The sequence below is a fragment of the Nycticebus coucang genome, chromosome 15, assembly GCF_027406575.1.
Source record: "Nycticebus coucang isolate mNycCou1 chromosome 15, mNycCou1.pri, whole genome shotgun sequence".
Lineage (NCBI taxonomy): Eukaryota > Metazoa > Chordata > Mammalia > Primates > Lorisidae > Nycticebus > Nycticebus coucang.
This window is the reverse complement of record NC_069794.1, coordinates 91423057-91443182: the sequence shown is the minus strand read 5'-3', so window position 1 is coordinate 91443182 and position 20126 is coordinate 91423057. Positions and strand designations below refer to the sequence as shown.

Here is a 20126-nt window from a genome sequence, read left to right as displayed (position 1 = left end):
TTATGGCATGGCTTTCATGCTCCCATTCCGCTCTAACCTCTCCATCCCAGCTATCAAATTTAAATTTTGGTAATAATGGGAACAGGTTAAACATTTTTTTTTTTTTTTGGCAGTTTTTGGCCGGGGCTGAGTTTGAACCCGCCACCTCCAGTATTTGGGGCCAGCGCCCTACTCCTTGGCGCCACAGGCGCCGCCCTCAACATTTTTGTTACTAACAGTCAGATTGAGGCAGTTCTGTTTCATTTTCCTCTTTCCTATTTTTGTGCCTAAAACCCATTTCCAAAAGATAATCCAAAATACAGTCCAGACTGTCATCTGCATTAATTGCAATGACAGTGTCTTCCCCTGAGGGCGGTGGCACTGTTAGACGAGGAATAGGAATCAGAAAACGAGCTCACTTTGCAGGGAGTTCACTAAAAGGTGCTAAACCGGTCGCTGGAAAGAGAGGTGTGCACGGCCCTGCCTGCCTGTCTCTCCGAGCCGCGGGGGTGGAGGGAGATGTCTGGCGCCACAGAAGGAATTAGGCTCTGGTTTGAACAGAGACCCGAAGGCTATTAAGTTTATTTTAAGAATGTGTTGCTAGAGATCTAATAAATCTATTTGTAGCCTCAGGCGGTGCGCCTGGGAAAGCTTGCTGTACCAGGTGTGGTGTTTTGTGTTTATTCCTCTCCCAGAGGGAGAGCAGGGTGTGGATCTCCTTGGCAAACTTAGCTCTGAGTAAAGCAGTTATTGTTTTTCTGAAAGTATCGTGTTGTTTTTTTAATGTCTTGATTCTTTTTGTAAATGGGTAAAAGGATAAAAAAAATTGGGAGGCCGCTTTAAAGAGAAAAAATCCCCCCAGTAATATATATTTATATATAATTTCATATAATTTCAAATATAGTTTTATCATTTTAGGCTTATGAACAGTATTGGAGATTACAGACTATTAAATGCAGGCACCACTAAAGCTGGAGGGAAACCTCCTGGGGAGTTAAACGGCTTTATAATCTCATTCAAGTCCCAGCCATTCTGATCTTTGTACAGTGGGGACTTGAGGGAAGATGAATTGCAGCTCCATTCTGCTCTGAGGTGCACGGTGTCTGGATCGATATTACTCAGCCACAACATGATTTCTTGAATTAGTTTGTGTTCTCACTGAAAATTGTGTTACATTTCCATTAAAAAAAAAAGAATTCTTTAGTTGCTCGCATTGCAGAGTTAAAATGACCGAGTTAGTTCATAATGGAGACTTCAGGTAATAACCTAGTAAGGTGTGTGTTGTAAATGAGGCCCCCTTGCAATCACACATCTGCTTTGTCCTTTGTCCCCTGTGGATGTGCACCTGAATGCCTTATCCGAGGCATGCCTACCAAGAGTAAAGACATTCCTTCCACTGGGTATAAGCTTCTAATTAAGAAAGTAAAATGTTAACCTCATTAAAACTGGTTTGATTATGGAGATATGCTTTAACGCTAGGGAAGGGGAGTAAACTTGTGGTTTGCCTCTCTGTCTTTCCTTTCTCTTGCAGCGGAAGAAAATATACACATTCTTTCTGTTTCCTTCTTGGAATGGAGTTGGGGTGGGGGCTACACTTAGAGAAACACAGAGGACCCTGCAGGCTCAGGCTTGCAAACTCTGACCCAGCTGCGGCCAGAGCACAAGTCATTCATTCTGCAACAAGGATTTTCCCTCTAGATTCCCCAGCTTTGGGCTTCAAGTTCATTCATCAAACAAAAGGGTCTTAACTTTGGGTTTGTGTTAATTTTTCTATAATTGTATTTCAAATATTTGGTATCATTCTTCCTTTCATCAGTGTTTGCTGATGGCAGAGGGAAACTCACTCGCTCAGAAACTCGGACAGTAGCACTAATTTATCAATTAAGCTAAACAAATTAGAATTAAGCCAGAGTGGCCTGAAAGAACAGTGACCTAAATGAAGCAATCTGGCTACTCAGAGGAAATAGAGAAAGAATACTAGCAGGCTGGATTTGAATCCCGAGTCTGCCATGCACAATATCTGTAGGAATTTAAAGTGAGTACTTTACGTTAGCCATAGGATGTGGAAAAATGCCTGACTGGCATGGTTGCTGTGAAATGCATCAGAAATGTGCATATTACTAAAATCAGCCTGATCCTGACCCTCAATCTGTCCAGACCCCCTCTCCGAGCATTTTCAGGGTCCCCCAAGGCTGAATTCAGCCTGTTTACACCAATATTTGAGTACCAAATGGTTTTGGCAAGTGTGCCTTGGTTTTTGATTATTTGGGGGAGGGTGTTGATTGGCCAATGCCTGTGTCATGCCAATTCTGATTGGTCAGAGTCACCAGTTGGTCAAAGTTATTTTTGATATCACTTCTGTCCAAGGATGACTGTTATCTGTAATAAGCCCGATCACACAATGTCAGCTCTGCCGGGAACCCCAGCAGCTATGTATCCCTGGGTCCTCCACAGCGGGGATCCTCCCTACAGACCCACGAGCTGTGTGGTGATCTTGGCTGTTACTCTGTATTGAAGAAAGAGTATCCAAAGAGTGCTGCTTGGACCCTGCATGAAAAAGGGATTAGTTCATTAATCTCTCTAAATTTCCACTTACAGTGTTCTCTTTCCCTAGAATTCAAACATTCATCCAGGGGCCTTGACAGGAGTTAGAGACAAGTCAACTTAGACTACACTTTCATCAATCCCTGCTCTGCTCTGATGTTTTCACTTTGTGTGGAGCCCATGATTGTGCCTGAGGTCCATTTCCATTTTAATCAATTCTCTTTCCAAAGGCTTCTTATAGCCCAAGGAAATCAGCCTGCAGGAGGCCTGGAGGACCCCACAGAAGCATGACAGGCATGAACTCCAGCTGAGGGGAGAACTGAGAACCTAGAATCAATTATCCTAAATTTTTTTTAGCTGGATCAGAAGTGACTCTGCCTTAGAATTTATTCTACATATGTTACTTTCCTATAGGCTAACAGCAATCCTATAAATTCTCTTTCTGTGTTCTCAAATTACAGCAGGTACCCGTCCGGGAGCCAGCACACCCTTGGCCCGTGAGCCACACCGGGGTGTGCATCCTAGTGCCATCGTGGCCAAGGGCAGATGGCCGCAGGAAGCCAGGGCTGCTGCCCATCTGAGAGTGCACTGAGGGTTCTTTTCAGCTCACACTGCTGAGCATGTGCCAGGGGAAAGGCTGATTCACGGGAGGCAAAACGAGTGTGGGCTGGAACACATTTCTACTTCCTATGTCCCCAGAGAATAACTTATTGGGACTTGTACTGTACCAGTGAAGTTGTTTTCATTATTCACAACAGTTGTGTTCTATAAAGTCATGGTGAATACTAAATTAGCAAACGGTGAAGCATTGTTCCTAGGGGAAATAGAGGTTTAGGTTCCTTTGAGCCTCTGCTTACTACACTTTCGTCAGCCCATCAATACATAGCTTTGTATTCTGTGTGTTTCTGTTTCAAGGCACCATTTTTGATATTTGTGGTTAATTCATTGACACTGCAATCACAGCCAACAGCTTTATATGAATAACTCACACATGAACAAGCTTATCTAACTTAGTTTCTTTGTGAGACATGTCACAGCCTCTTAGGTGCAGGAACTCCAGACAGTATTGTAATTGGGGCCATTTTAAACAGCAAAATTGCCAAGAAAAAGCAGAAAAACTGTTAACAATACGGCACTACATAGACCATAAAAAGAACATTTGTTTATAGTGTGAAAGTTGAAATAAGTGCCAGGCAATGCAATTTTTTTTACCCTACCCTGCACGTGTTCAAGAATGATCACAGAAGTAACACAAAGAATAATTCAGGACATTTCAAATAAATTTTCAGGAGTAAATAAATTGGTAAGTATGGAATCCGGGAATAATGAAGATTGACTATATGCTAGCCTCTGGCATAGTAGATAAGTAGGAATTTCAGTCTTTGTGACCTAATGTACAAACACTCTTTATACAAGGTCAGATGATTAAATTCACAACTTCATCCTAGAAAATGACCTGCTTGCCTCGTTGCTGAGTGTCACTATGTCACCTTGGAGGTGCTCCCCTGGGAAGCCGTGCACTGACGCCAGCACATAGTTCACCCTTCAAACCAATTGTGAAACTTTTTCTGGAATGGCCATCAGAGCTACCATAGTACGAGGTCTCCATGAACTCATCCTAGAAAAATTGCTTTCAAGGGTGGCGAGGTGCTGGCGTCAGTGATACGGTAGTGATATTCAGCAATGAGGTTTACAGCACATTCTCTAGGATCGGTTTGTGACCTTAATTGTCGTCTCTCCTATGTACACGTAGTGATGTGGATTGTGATACTCTTGGCTTCTAAAGTGAGTAATAGTGTATTTATCATTCCCCATCTCAACCCACCATCTGGCAACTTACATTCTACAGAAGAGTATTGAGCATGACCGTGAACTTGAGCTCAGTGCTGTGCAGTGCAGGGGACAATCCAGTTTCATTCATTCCCCTAGATAGGAAGGGTGTACTGCTCACGTATGCCTTTCCTGACAAGGGCTCCAACATCGCCACAGAAGAATGTGTGTCCAGCAGAGATTCGTGTGTGCCAGGCCTGACCTCCCCACCTCCTGGGTCCCTATGGTGCTGTTCCTCTCTCTACACCTTTCTTTACACAGTCTCCATAGTTCCCCATGGATCTGCTCCCTGGTGTCCTGCTGTCTGTTTTTTGGAACGTGTAAGGCAGTGGAAATGGTGGGGTGGGAGTGTACAGTCAGAAGGAAGAAAATGATGTATCGACTACCAAAAGTTGCATGGGGCAGAGATTCTTCAATACCTTACTTAGTGCAATAGAAATTTTGGTACTATTGAAATAAATAGCCACTGAAATCATTAAGGTGTCTACAAAGTTATAAAACCATGGACAGTTTCTGCGGGTCTTTCTCCAGCATCTTGGGGGCTCCACGGGTCATATGAGGGCACAGCTGCTCTTGTGATCACTGGGTCTCTGGGATGCCTCAGGGTCTCTGGGACGCCTCTGTTCACCCCAGGGCGTATTTTGGACAAGTCTTTGTCTCTAATATCCAAACACTTTAAGAGGGAAAAAAAAAAAAGAAAAAGGAGGGAATAAATATTTAGTAAGGCCCTGAGCACCTGTGGAATTGAACTCTTTGAAGTTCTTGTTTTACTGGATTCCTTATCACTGTTCCTATACTTGATCTCCAGGAGTCCTTTCCCCTCCATCTCTCTACTGCCCGTGGCTCCCTGCCCTTGGCTTGGCTCCCCTCAGGCCACCGTGCTCCTGACTCTCCTCAGCCCCCACAGCTCACCATCAGTGCCCCCTTCATAGCTCTCGCCAACCTCTGGTCTGCGCACCCTGCCTGTGCTGTCTCCCGGAGTTGGTGCCAACGCCCAGGGCGGGGTGAGAGGCAAGTTGGCTTTGACTTTAAACCAGGTGGTTTTCAGTAAACAGCAGAATCAACCTGAGTTTAAGAACCAGAGGGCTGGTCCCACCAGCTTGCGGAGATTCTCTTCTGGAAGACTCTGTATGGAGGGCAATGTGGAGTTTCAGAGAAGGTCATCCTCGTACAGGAGTGGCTGTGTACTGAACCCCTTATTTTAACTGAAGTTTTAGATTCTCATCATCATGATTAACATTGACTCTGATGGTAGTTGCATAGTTGCTTATCATTGTTTTGCTCTTAAGAGAACAAGACTTTTAAAAAATATGCTTAGCATCCAATTATCTAATTTCCCTAATAAACTAAATACCAGCATTATCTTAATCTTTTCTAATATAAATATCTACTTCTATTGCTGATTGAAAGAAATATGTATATATATATTACAATTACAATATTGTATTACAGTTACAATACATTACACATATATGTAACATATATATATATATGTGTTGATTTCCAGTTCAGCTTCCACACTGAACTTTTTTTTCAGCAAATGAAATTTTACCAAACTGGAAAATACCAAGCACCTTCTCTAATTAACTTTTCTCTAAGAAGAAATTGGATGTCAGAGTTCCATGGGCACTCCCCTTTATCAAGTACAAGTCAGAGTTATGACACCACTTTCATGTTATTGAAGAAAAAAATGCTTTGTCTTTGCAGGCATCAGGCAGCCCTGTGCTTTTAGGAAGGGCTAATTGGAGACTGGGATTCTTTGTTATTCTAAAGAAAGTATTGAGTTCAAATGAAAAAGGAAAATGAAGACGTCTAAAGGCCAGCTGGAAAAGCTCAAAAGAAGCCTTTTCATCCAAATCTTAATGGCTTTAGTGTCAGGATTTGGGGACAGAGTGCTTGGGAGTATGGTTATCAGCTGTCGGGCACCTGTTGTGTGGACTTATGACACGGTTATGGACTTCCATTTGTTTCCAATGAGATGTCGAGACTAGCTCCTCATGCACCCTAGATGACAGAATCTATTTTAGAAATGCAACTAATCACATTTAAGTACAAATTTGTCAGTTTTTTAAGTTGTGTATCTAAAATTTCACGTTCAGTAAACTATAGTTTTTGTTAGGTGACATTATTAATCCCATTTTTGAGGTTTTAGAGGAGTTTACTTGGTGTGTAATAAATGAGTAAATAAGGTTTTTTCCCCTTCTTTAAATAAAATACAGAGTTCAATTAATGCCACATCACAGTTTTAATAAATGGAGTTACAATAATCCACAGCTTAGTTCTTCAAATCCCTTTATCACTCTTGCATACTAAGTGAGGAGCTAAGATTTACAAATTCTGAAATGAAATATGATTCATATGTGCCTGCTTTGGAAGAATTATGTAGTATTAAATTCTATTGAGTTAAGCTTTAGAGACTTAACTTCATATTCTCTCATTAAATATTTACTTAAAAATCTCATTTTTAGAATGAATTCTAAGTTTTTAAGCTCGTTATCCTGGACCCTCTCTCTGTATTACAAAGCAATTTTTCTTGGCTTTTATTTCAAATAAACTCTCAAGCTGGTAGGTAGATGTATAAAATACTGGGCAGATGGTTCAGTTTTTGTCATTCAAAACCACTGATTAACCTGGCACATCCTCCTTCCAGAACAGAGGCATGAACCTAAAAATAAGTTTTACAAATGCGTAAGTGGAGATGAAATTAGATATCCCCATGATCATCTGTGCTGCTCCAGAATGAAGTGGAAGGGAAGCAGCCCCTCAGTCACTAATAATCCCAGGAAATGTCACTGAGATAAACACAAATTCCAGTAATTCCCATTCATAGGTAATCACTTTAAATCTTTACATGGTGTTCAGGAAGTAAACAGGACATTTTAGAGAAGGTGTCACTAAAACAATTACCAAAAAATTGATTAGAATAAAAGAGCTAGAGAGTGCTAGAGTTTGCCTTGGGGCTTACTGTCTTAGAAAGATTGGAGAGAGAAGACCTTCAATATTCCTTATTATTGAAATACATCATATTTAGAAAGTATTTCCAGAATATTTCAGGCAAGAGTTAGAATCCAGTCTTAAAATTAGCCAAAAATTGTCAAAATTTAGAGAGGTAGAGATCACCACAAGGATGAGGGAAGCTCAGGGTATTCTGGGTGGAGCCACAGCATGTGGCAAACCCACATCTTTGTTCAGAAAACTGCGAGGCTGGACGTGGCTGGCTACTCCTCATCAAGGGTAAGTGAGGAGATATGAAGTACAGGTGTTAGAATGGACAAGAAATGGCTTGGCGTAGCACAATGAGAAGTTTGGAATAAAACCTAGGCTTGCTGGAATCTCAAGGGGACAGAAGGGTGGCAGAAAGTTATTTTCATATAATAATTTGGTTTAGAAATCAGGTCATTTTAAATTTGTGTCAGTTTAAGACAGAAATTCATTTTGTACTCTGCCCTTATGAACTTTGTGCCTGGCATGCTCTGGACCCTGAGCAGTGTTCTGGAGGGCAGAAGCCCTGACCTAGGAGGGCTTACAAGTTATTCTATTTAATTGCTTACAAGTTATTCTATTCTTTATTTTCTATTACTTTCTAGAAGATAGTCTAAGGAGTAGAACATCATTTAAAACAAATATTTTTAAAGATAAGAAGACCAAGTGTTGGTGCTAGTAACATAGATACTCTGTATTTCTGACATAACTTAGTACAGTTAGTAAATTAGTATAATTGAACGGTATGACAGGATATCAGCTAACGTGCTCATTTATAAAGAGAAATCGGGCGGCGCCTGTGGCTCAGTGAGTAGGGCGCCGGCCCCATATGCCGAGGGTGGCGGGTTCAAACCCAGCCCCGGCCAAACTGCAACAAAAAAATAGCCGGGCGTTGTGGCGGGCGCCTGTAGTCCCAGCTACTCGGGGGCTGAGGCAGGAGAATCGCGTAAGCCCAAGAGCTGGAGGTTGCTGTGAGCTGTGTGACGCCATGGCACTCTACCGAGGGTGGTACAGTGAGACTCTGTCTCTACAAAAAAAAAAAAAGAGAAATCAACTAGTGAACAATTGTGAGTCACAAAGAGAGGAGAGGGTGGGGGCAGCTGCAAGAGGCTTCAGGCAGGAAATGGATAGAGGAGCATTAAGGAGTGGACAGTGTGGTCAGAGGCACAAGAGAGCCACATTTTAGGTGAGAGTACAAGGGTGACAGGAAGAGTGAGGGAGGCAAATCCCTGGAGCTGCAAGAACGTTGGCCAACCACTGAGTGTTGGGCCAAGGTGAGGGGCCACGGGAACACTCAGGGCAGGGCAGAGTGTTCTGGAAATCTGCACAGATTTGAGTTGAACTATCAGTGGGGGATACATGAAAATGTGTTCACATTTACTAGACAGATCAATCCAAACTGTTGTCTTGATATATGCAAGTGCTAAAGGGAAGCGGGCAAAGGAGACGAACTCAGGTGCGCACCAGGCAGACAGGCCTCGGTGGGCAGTGGGTGCACAGGGTGGTCTGTGCATGCGTGGGGCAGGGCGCAGTGAGGGCAGGGTTGCATCAACGTATGTGTGTCTGTAGTTATCTCACTTAATCCTTGAAGCAGTCACAGGCAGTGATTCAGATCACTCTCACTGGATTCTTCAGATGAGAAATCAGAAGTCTAGAGAAGGGACTTTCTCGAAGTCGGAGAGCAGAGGAGTGAGAGGGAGAGGCCTTGGACTCCAGGTCTGAGGACCCTCCTAGGTCAGGGCTTCTCCCCTCCAGAACACTGCTCAGGGTCCAGAGCATGCCAGGCACAAAGTTCATAAGGGCAGAGTACAAAATGAATTTCTGTCTTAAACTGACACAAATTCCTCCTCTCCAGGCTATGGATATTTTATATTACGAAAGTAAGTAAACGTTGAAAGGGCTATAATCCCATCCATTCAAAACACTAAGCAGCCTGGTGTGTGTAGCTATGTTCACAGGACTGGTATGTACCATTTGTTTCTTTGTTGTGAAGTGTTTAGGAAAAAATTTCATATTTACTGTTTAGCGGTTGGATAATATTTCATTTACTTTATGTACCCCAACAGCGTAAATCCAAAGGTTTTAAGCTTTGGGATCATTCTAGAGAATATTGCAATCACTGATTTCTTACAAATATATTTTTGCTTCTCTTGGAGCTAAAAAAAAATCTCACCAAAGGACTTACAAGAGCCAATGATTTCAACAGTTTTTTGTCTCTTGCACACACAGCCACAAAGCTGCCCAAAAGGCTTGTGCTAATTAACAATTCAAACAGTAATAAAGAAGAAAATCCATTTCCTTACCCAATTCCAGTTGAAGGGGAAATTTATTTTTAATCGTTAGTATGTGTCAAAATGACAGCTCAACATTGCTGCAGTTTTGATTCTTTAAAAAGTTCTAGCAAAGATGAACGTACTTTCAGATTTGTTTCCCTCCATGTAGATTTTTTGCTCTCGGCCTGTTCCAATCTTAATATTTTCCTGTCTCTTTTCTTTTTCTTTAGTGAAGCTCTGTCTGTGTGAACTCAGAGAAACAAGTAGAATTAAAATCGTGCCTGTAGCTGTGTTTATTATGTGGGCTTTCCCCTCAGTCTTTTCCAGAAAGACTTAAAAGGCATTACTGATGCCTTTGTTTATAAACCTCACCTTACTCTGAAATAATTGGTGTAGATCAAAAGAAGTGGAAGGATGCGTGCAGAGTGATCAGCTGATAGCCATTTCTCCTTTCATTTACCCAACACAGGAGCTTTCACATAAGAGAGATCACAGGCGAGGTTCATTTTCCCCTGATAGGGAGCCAGCTCCTTTTGGGTGGGAAGGTGGGAGGAGAGAGCCTTATCTCCAGAGCAGAATGGAAATCAATGAAAAGAGCTGTCTGTTTGCTGTAAGGAATGGAGTGGAATATAGCGGGGAAGGGAGGCAGAGAAGGGATATTTGTTTTTCCCTAAGTGGTTATAATTAAAGCCTTCCACCCAACTGCTCTGTGAACCAGAAAAAGGTATTTGTAAAGTGCGACCCTCAGCACAAAGGAGCCTTAAAGCCTCGCTGAGGAAAACTTGCTCTCCAACGGCACCTTGTGGCCTGTGCGTTATCCTGCAACTGGGATATTAAGTTTCAAAATCAAAGTGCATTGCTTCTGGTAGCTGGGTTCTACCTCCCTCACCCACCTGCCCTCCCGGAAAGCAAGGGATTTATGAGGAGTCATGCCAGCTATTGAATTTCCATATAACAATCACTAAATGGTAAGCTGTATTTCCACGTACGTTTTCTAGAGTTGTGGTCAGGTCAAGTAGCACTAGTGATTCTTTAACGATGCATCCTTAAAGTAGTACATGGATTATTCAGGTCATTCATTCAAGAAAGCACTAATTTAGAGCCTTCAATTTTTATTTTCAAGGTGGAAACAAGTTAACCAACCAGAATTTTCGTCTGAACTGGGCATGGATCTCCTTTGAAAAGGAATATTACCTGGTCAACGAGGACTCCAAATTTCTAGATGTTGTTCTTAAACGTAGAGGTTACTTGGGAGAAACTTCCTTTATAAGTAAGTTTAATGTTTCCTTTTGTCTCAAAATTTTCTTTTATAGCAAGGGTTATAATTTTACTTGAGTGATTAAAATATCAATGTGGTTCACTGACATGGAGTTTTTTTTAAAGATTTAGGGAGATGTTGACATTTAAAGGTTCTTTAACTGCTAAAGAAACCTGTTTGTGTCAAGGTTGCTGGTCTTCATTTCTCCTACCTAAGTGTGATCTTTTACCGATACAAAATAACTTTACAAAGTTGCCAATCACTCATAAGTTAAAAAATAAAAACAAATGTCACTAGATCTTAGAATAGGCTTAAATTTGTAATTTATCCATAAGATGAAAGTCTTCTGAAGCATCAGTGTAAAAATATGTGACAGCTACTTTACTAAGTAGACAGAAACCATTCAGTAATTTCTTAGGCAATGAAGTGTAATTTGTTATGTGTTGTATTTGAGCACTCTCATAAGTCACTAAAGGTTCCATTAATATGCCAGTGCGCTACATGAAAGATCTGCCTTGTGACTCTTCTCTGTAACCATCAGCAAAGTGTTAAGTACTCATTATTTTCTACAGCTTTACTTCCCGTAATAAAACTGGGGGTCAAAAGTAAATGAAGAAAACCTTTTATTCAACCCCAATTAAAGCTGATATGCATTTGATTTCATATAAGCATCAAGCAGAGAAGGTAGGTGGTATATTGGTCATTTTAATCAGTAATATAGTTGGCACAAAATATTTGGTATGTTGGTGGAAATGGCAGCACCTCAGTTATATTATTTTTGGTACCATCTGTTTTATGGACATCTAGGCTGATAGAATTTGCAAGGGGGTAAAAGAGTTTTCCTTGAATGAGATTATCGCCTCAGGTAGGAATCTAGGAAAGTGTTAGCAAGATAAAAAGTAACCTTGTGTTTGTCTCCAAAATGATTATTTTGAGATGTTAGTCCATGAACTTCAGAAGCCTTAAAAACTAGATCCCTATTCACAGAAACACACACATAGAGTCGCCCCAGCACCACCATTGACCTTGCCTCAGGTCAATGATTTTGCCCCACTATGATTTCCCCTGACATGTTTGGATTCTGGATGTAAATTACTTTAAAGGTACATTATTTTGATGTTCTTTTTTTTGTTTGTTTGTTTTTTGTAGAGACAGAGTCTCACTTTATGGCCCTCGGTAGAGTGCCGTGGCTTCACACGGCTCACAGCAACCTCCAACTCCTGGGCTTACGCGATTCTCTTGCCTCAGCCTCCCGAGTAGCTGGGACTACAGGCGCCCGCCACAACGCCCGGCTATTTTTTGGTTGCAGTTCAGCCGGGGCCGGGTTTGAATCCACCACCCTCGGTATATGAGGCCGGCGCCCCACCGACTGTTTTTTTAACTTTGGAAGGCTTGTTTTTACTCTGTGCTCTCCCTATCCCTGGGGATACTCTGCTACGAGGAGCCGGTCTACCTGCAGACCCAGCACCTCTGCTTCCGTATTTCTTATTTGCATGCTCCTGTGCGTGGCTGTCCTAAACCCTCTGTTTTTGATCTTCCAGGACATAGTAATGCTGCCGTCACGCTCTCTTATGCACACATACCCTGCAGATCCTGTCTTATTGCCAGCGAGCGATTAGTCTTAACTGTGCTTTGTGCTTGAAAATATACCAAATAAGTCATAGGGAAAATGATAACTAAAAACCAGAGCACCTTAGAAATTATAAAGAATTTTTATCTATTTGTTTTTTTTTACTTGAATTCCTACTCCTAGTGAGTCTATTTAGTTATGCACAACTAGCAGATAGCATTGAGAAAGCAAATATTTGAAAAAGATTTTAGTACCTTTTTTTTTTTACATTTTTCCCTCTACTGCCTTTTTCCTCTTGAGCTGAACACTAAAATGTCGAACAAGAACGCTTTTTGTTGTTATTCTATTTTCCTATGGAGATACCAGCAATTCGATGAAGGCTCTAAAGCAGCGGTTCTCAACCTGTGGGTCGTGACCCCTTTGTAAGAATGAAAATACAAGGTGTCATTAGGAAGGTTGAGAACCACTGCTCTAGAGCTTCCCTCTGTCCACCTCACACAGGAACTGGGTCGTGACAGAAAACTGGGAGGGTTTCTGTGTATGGTCTACATCTTCAGTTGCTGAAGATGGGGATGCTGTGCTGGAACGTGGAGTGAAAGGTAGCCTCATAGAAGGTCTACAATGAATATATTTTATGTAGCTGTTTCCATGCAATCTTCTTTGTTTATGAACTTTTACAGTGAGATAGATTGCATTATAACAAAAGACAGTATCACTTATAGCTAAAGAGAAAAAATATCACTTACAGCTAAAGATAGTGTTACTGGTAGCTAAAGACAAAATATCCCCTGAGCACAGTTAAGAAGTCATAAATTACATGAAATTTGTAGATGTATTTTTTCAAAGATGATTATCTATTTCATAAACCTTCTAGCTCATTAGTAAACTAAATATTAATATGCATTTGTATTTCACAATAATATTTGTTTTGTAAAGATCTTATGGCTACTGGTTATTGAACATTTACTAAAGGCAAAATGCTTCTTTAAGCCCATTAAATGCTTTTTCTCTTTTACTCCTTTCAACAACCCTTTATTCATTGACTCAAGTGATATTTTCGTGAGTGCTCATTACTTGGCAGGTGCTGCATGAGGTTACAGGCTAAGAAGTGATAATAACAGCTAAGGTCTACTGAATTCTTATTACATGCCAGACCTAGTTCCTGGTGGTTACGTAAGTCAACCCTCATGGAAAGAGCACCCTTATAACCCCCCATTTTACAGGAGAGGAAGCAGAAGGGCTGTGATGTACCTGAAATTACACAGCTAGGAAGGGGCAGAGGTAAGATTTGGCTCCAGAGCCCAAACTCTTAACCACTGCACCACAAGCTTCTTAAATCTCCAACAATTGGTGATTCTACAATTGTAGAATTCTCCACAATCTACAATTCCAGAGCTGTGGCCAAGATGGAATAGAAAATCATTTTCTCTCATTCCACAAGTACCTTGCATAAATTCCATGTTATTTTTCCATGTCAAAGGAAAAGATGCAATGGAGTTTCCTTTAACAATCAAAGTACAGGAATCACGGTGTTTCTTCCAGCAGTAGTGGGACTTGGTGTTGCAGCTTGGTTTATGTCGGGATGGACGGTTGACTGTTATGCAGAGAGGATGACTAGTTGGAAGGGGTGGGAATTCCTTGTATGATCCTGATTCTGTCTTCATTTTTAACGGCCTTTTGAATCTCCAGGAAAATAATGCATTGCTGATAAAACTGAACGAAGTGGTAGAGCAGGCAGTAGCTGTCAGAGGCAGATTAGCAGATTTTTGCCCCTGGGAGTAGCTGGGTCAGTGAGCAGCACGTGTGATCTGGAACCTCAGGAAGAATAATTCCTTCCCTCGGGGCCTCGCAGTGAATTATAGAGGAGTCAGGAGGTGTTGACAACCCTTCTGTGTGCCTAGGAAGCAGAGGGTTGGCTAGAGGTCTGCAGCATTCAACAAGGTACACAGTGCTGTGATTCCTGGTTCCGTGTCCTTGTTTCTCTTGCCATTAAATAATTTGTGTTTTACCTGATGCTGAAAAAAGAACACTATGGCTCGGCGCCTGTGGCTCAAGCGGCTAAGGCGCCAGCCACATACACCTGAGCTGGCGGGTTAGAATCCAGCCTGAGCCTGCCAAACAACAATGACGGCTGCAACAAACATAACTGGGTGTTGTGGGGGGTGCCTGTGGTCCCAACTACTTGGGAGGCAGAGGCAGGAGAATTGCTTGAGCCCAGGAGTTGGAGGTTGCTGTGAGCTGTGATGCCACGGCACTCTACCCAGGGGGACAGCTTGAGGCTCTGTCTCAAAAAAGAAAAAGAAAAGAAAAGAAAAAAGTACAATACAACCCAGTGTTTATGTCAGTTATCTATCTGAGATATGTGAAGACAGGTATATTTTTAATAAAGCCTTCGTTCTCATCCTTTTTTTAAGATTAAACTAATGGTCACTGACATATTCAGATAAAGAAACAAATATGCAAATTAATCTTGTATAAGCACTACAAGGCAAAGATTTTTGTCCATTTCATCATTTCATTCTCTGATGACAGCCCTGGCTTGGGCCGCAGGGCCTGGGACACAGTTAAGTACTTGATAAACATTTGTGGCTGAATGGATCTTGATCCAGTTTCATTTGTAGTTTGAAAAATAAAAGGAAGTGTCCAAAACCACCACAATTTTTTAATTAAATGAGAAATGTTGGAGATAATTTATTTTCAGGCTTTTAAAAGTTCAACAGTCACATGACTTTATTTTTCTAGCTTTTCAATCTGTCTGTCCTGGCTTCTTCTCTGATAATGCCCATGTGTGAAAAACTACCCTATCAACTTGACTCATTAAGTGATTCTGATTCTATACTTAAGGGTACAAGTACAATTACTATAGTAATTTTATAATTTTTCTTTAACATTGAATTTGTTCACTGCTTTTCGGACACCATCCCTATGGTTGGAGTACCTAACGTAGTAACAGTGACAAGACCATGTTGCAATGGGGTTAGTGACTCAGGGATTCTTCAAGATTCCCTGCTAACTGAAGTTGAACTTGAATGAGTAAGCAAAGCATACTGCTCGTAATAACCATATCTATTTGGCTCTTCAGTTCTGCTCACATGGTTCATGGAATTCTGGGTGCTCCACAGAGATCTATCTGGCAGGGACCGTTTTGACAAACATTGAATTGGATGCTTTTAAGAGTCCTAGTTCCATTAAGCCTTTAGGGAATATTATAACTTTTTATTTTTCTGCTCAGTCAGAGGTCCTCAAACTTTTTAAACAGGGGCCAGTTCACTGTCCCTCAGACCACTGGACTATAGTTTAAAAAAAAAAAACTATGAACAAATTCCTCTGCACACTGGACATATCTTATTTTGAAGTAAAAAAACAAAACGGGAACAAATACAATCACACCACATCATGTGGCCCACGGGCCACAGTTTGAGGACCCCTGAAAGAGAATCCTTTGACTCACAGAGTGTTTCTCAGCCTATATTTTCTCGTTAGAGAATTTTTCTTAGGCTTTAAAAATACACGGCAACACCTGATCCAGTCAACACCAAGCATGTTACAACGAAGTGAACTTGTAAGAATAAGGACAGTGGATACTGTGAACGTGAATGTTCTCAATCTTCCTTCACAGGAAGCTCTGACACAAACTTAGCCCAAAGAATATATGACCAAGACACCATCAGGGCAAGAAGCAGCAAAATCGTAAACTACCCCACTCCTGCAGTAGAAAGCTTTCGTCTTCAAACCCAGCTAGCCGTTCACAGGCTGAACGCAGAATCTACTTTGCTCTCTGCAGGATAAAGTGACATGCAGAAGCGTCCCAAGGAAAACCTTCATAATCCAAGTGAAAGTAAAACTAGGAATGTGATGTTATCTTTCTGTGAAGGTATTGGCACCAGAGACGGGACAGCCAAGAAAGACAGAGACTTCAAGGGCAAAGCGCAGAAGCAAGTGCAGTTCAACCCTGGCCAGAGCAGAGCGGCGTGGCGAGTGCGGGTCCTGGGCGATGGGCTGCACGAGCGGTCCGAGACCTTCCAGGTGGTGCTGTCCGAGCCGGTGCTGGCCGCCCTGGAGTTCCCTGACGTGGCCACCGTGGAGATCATCGACCCAGGAGACGGTAAGAGCTCTTGCCTTGGAGTTTTGTAACAAAACGCCTTACAGAGGAAGTTTTAAATTCAGTGTTAGGAGTTTGTGTAGAGAGAACTTTCTGGATCGATGGTTCAGTGTTCTCAGGTCTGCTGAGTATCAGGGACAAGGGAACCAAACAGTAAGGAAAGGAAGCTATGTTTTTGTCAAGTAAATGATACAAATGTTCTTTCTGTTGTTCTAATGCTTTTTTCTATTAAATTGTGTTTATATTTATCTGACTGTTACTTATCATTGAGAGATTTGTTTGTTTGGGGTTTTTTTTTTTTTTTTTTGTGGCAGAGTCTCACTCCGTCACCCTGGGTAGAGTACCATGGCGTCACAGCTCACAGCAACCTCAAACTCTAGGTCTCAAGTGATCCTCTTGCTTCAGCCTCCCGAGTAACTGGGACTATAGCCACCCACCACTATCTCTGGCTAATTTTTCTATTTTTGGTAGAGACAGAGTCTCACGCTTGCTCAGGCTGGTCTGGAACTCGATCCTCCCACCTCAGCTTCCCAGAATGCTAGGATTATAAATGTGAGCCACCACACCTAACTGTTATTATATAATTCTATCCTTTAAAACACCTCCTTTTCCTTGAATTAACTCACCATTTTAAAGTCCTTTGAATTTTTGTTTTGTTTTGAGACAGAGTCTCACTTTGTTGTCCTCACCCTGGGCAGAGTGCCGTGGCATCTTAGCTCACAGCAACCTCAAACTCTTCGGCTCAAGTGATCTTGCCTCAGACTCCCAAGTAACTGGACTACAGATGCCCTCCACAGCACCTGGCTATTTTTAGAGATGGAGTCTCACTCTTGCTCAGACTGGATTTGAACTCATGAATTCAGGCGATCCACCTGCCTTGGCCTCCCAGAGTGCCCAATGTTCTTAAATCGCTTTCAAACAAATGGTTTGAATATTAGACACTTTGGGGATCCATTTTTTTCCCTACATTACATTTAATTATTTGCATTTTCTTTATATATTTACCAGCCAAAAATTTTCGTTGGGCCATATGTTCACATTTGTTCATAATATCCACCCTCCCCACCCAGTCCACCCCCATTCTGTTGTGAACACTGTCTTGAATCATTGTTCTTAATTTCTATTAAATTATATTTTCATGACAACACCTTTGGCTGATGTTGGTAAAAGTGGACCCTTAATGTTTTTGTGTGTAATTTGACCTTTTTCCTCCCGTGCCATACTTTATATAGTCGTGGCTTGTCTTGATGTAGTCAGGAAAGAAAGAAAAAAAAAGTTTGAATGGCTTTTTGAGGACTGGCATTTATACAAACCTGGTAGAGACTTCTAAAGCTGAACTCCTGTCAGAAGGCAGACATGACTTTTCTTTTAAACTGCCAGCCTACTTCATTTAGTCAATCAGAAAACTCTTAAATGGTCTGCAAATATACAACCTACTGAGTACACGAAATGGAGACCCGTGGAAATCCCAGTGTTAAAAGACGGAGCATAATTAGAGAGAGTGGGTGAGAAATCTGGAGCCCTGAGGGCATTTGTTGAAGGAACAGCTCTGCCTTTAGTTAAATGAGGAGTTCAACTGTGTAACTTTCATTAAAGAAGTTAGCATTCAGTTACATTTAATGTTACCTGCATTATCTAGGGATAAATAATCAAACTTTCTTCTAGACCTGAGCTTTGGGTATGTGCTTGAATAATAAAGCTTTGCTCTTTTAAATGAGCCCTTGACAGCTTTCACACCTACGAACTGGTCTGTCAGTTAAAGCTGGACGTCACTTCTTGGTGTTTTATTTGCCAGTTAGTACAATCGCCACACTCCCCCTGAAGGAATAAGGAACTGCAGCTCCTTTCTGTCTTCCTACTTGGAATTCCAGAGTGACTGTATCCATGATGTATCTCAGCAGTAGGATATTAAAACAAAACACACTCAGATACAAACAGCACACGCAACCCTTCATCACATGAAACTCCGGCATAATTTCATCTCATGTAAGGATCATCTAAGTTGTCTTAGAATTTTCTGGATCCAGTCCACCCCTAATTATTTCAAGCCATGATCACCCTTTGGTAACTAACAAGCATTCCGTACTGCCTGGTGTGTTCCACGTCTTGTTGAAGACCATTGGTCTTGAAATTACAAGGCCTGGATTTAATTCCCAGCTCTGCTATTTCTGGTTACATGAGCTTAAATCAAACATTTGTTATTAAGATTTAGTTTCCTAATGCACAAGATAGGAACAATTACTAATTCTCATGCAGCAGCATTCCTGTGAACACGTTCTATAAAGCCTAAAGCAGGATACAAAAATAATGTTAGATTTCCTTTTTAAAAATTAAATAACTTTTTCCCCACAGCAAAGCTGGCTCTCCTATCTATTTCAAAATTTTGATTGTTTCTGTACTCTCTCTCCAGCTTTTTACATATAATAGATGTATAAAAACCTCACTGGCCCTGGGAACCACTAACCTGTGAGCTCTTCCTTTGCATATTCGTTTTGAACATGTCATGAGGGATGTTTTTCCTGCATAACAAAAGTATCCAGCTCGTATTTGTGCTGCGTACAGCCCTGTATATTGAGGAACAAAGATAACACGATACAATTCCTTATGTCGAAGACGTGGGAGGTTAGAGGGAGACCCGTGCGAATGAGTAATTGAAACAGAAAATGACGTGGTGCAAAGAAGCCTATTAATTTTCTTAAATGTCATTTTCATTCTACCACATGGGAATAGCCGTTAACATTTGAAAAGATAACACTACGGTCAGTTTTTAACCATGGCCTCTTCCTGGTGGGAGTCTACTAGTTCTGTAATGTAGCCCCCTTGCTTCAGCTCTCAGGAACTCCATGTGTGCTCACAAATCATTTTAAGGCTAATACAAAAATGCCACCTTTAGGACTTTTCGTCTTACAGAGCTCTGCTTACATAAAGCAGGCTGCGTATACAACATCTCTGTGTATAAAGTGAAGCTGAGAAAGAATGTGAACAGCAAAGTCACCAGAGAAGACCGTCTTTGTCTCTCTGAAGCCCTGTTCTGATTCCCCCCACAGACGACACGTTTCTTATAGAAGTTAGGTCAACAGAGTACCTGAACTTGATCCTGGGCTTGTTTGGTATCTGTCAGATCAACTGTAGGAGTGAATTCTAGAGCAAAGGGCATGGCCTAGACACCCAGTTTTCTTTTTTATATATAATTCAAACTTGCTGGCACTGGCAAGAAGTCCCACCTTGTTGAACCAAACCTACCTGGATCACAGGAATGGAATGACCATGGAATAAAAACTCAGGTACTTGGAGCTTTAAATCTTAAAGGGGGCTATTAAAATCCCAATATGGAATGTTTCTGAATAACTTATTTGAAAAACACTGGCCAGTATAAACTAGCAGTATGGAGTAAATATATATAATCAACCCTGACTTCATAAGCTTAGCTTCTATAACAAAGTATCATAAACTGGGCTTCCTTAAACAACAAACATATATTTCCCACAGTTCTGTAGGCCGGAGAATCCAAGATCAGCTGCTGGTAGATTTGGTAATTGCTGAAGTGGCCTCTTTCTGGCTTACAGATAGCTACCTTCCCAGTATATC

At 41.4% G+C, this 20126-nt stretch overlaps 1 protein-coding gene across 1 annotated transcript in view; it reads left to right on the top strand.

The window, feature by feature from the left end:
• The window catches only part of FREM2 (FRAS1 related extracellular matrix 2), a 170479-nt gene that overhangs the window by 60123 nt on the left and 90230 nt on the right, over nucleotides 1–20126 (top strand). Inside the window, exons 3-4 of the mRNA XM_053563919.1 lie at nucleotides 10732–10878; nucleotides 16311–16541. Of these exons, the coding sequence (XP_053419894.1) occupies nucleotides 10732–10878; nucleotides 16311–16541 (378 nt within the window). The remainder of the gene's footprint in view (nucleotides 1–10731; nucleotides 10879–16310; nucleotides 16542–20126) is intronic.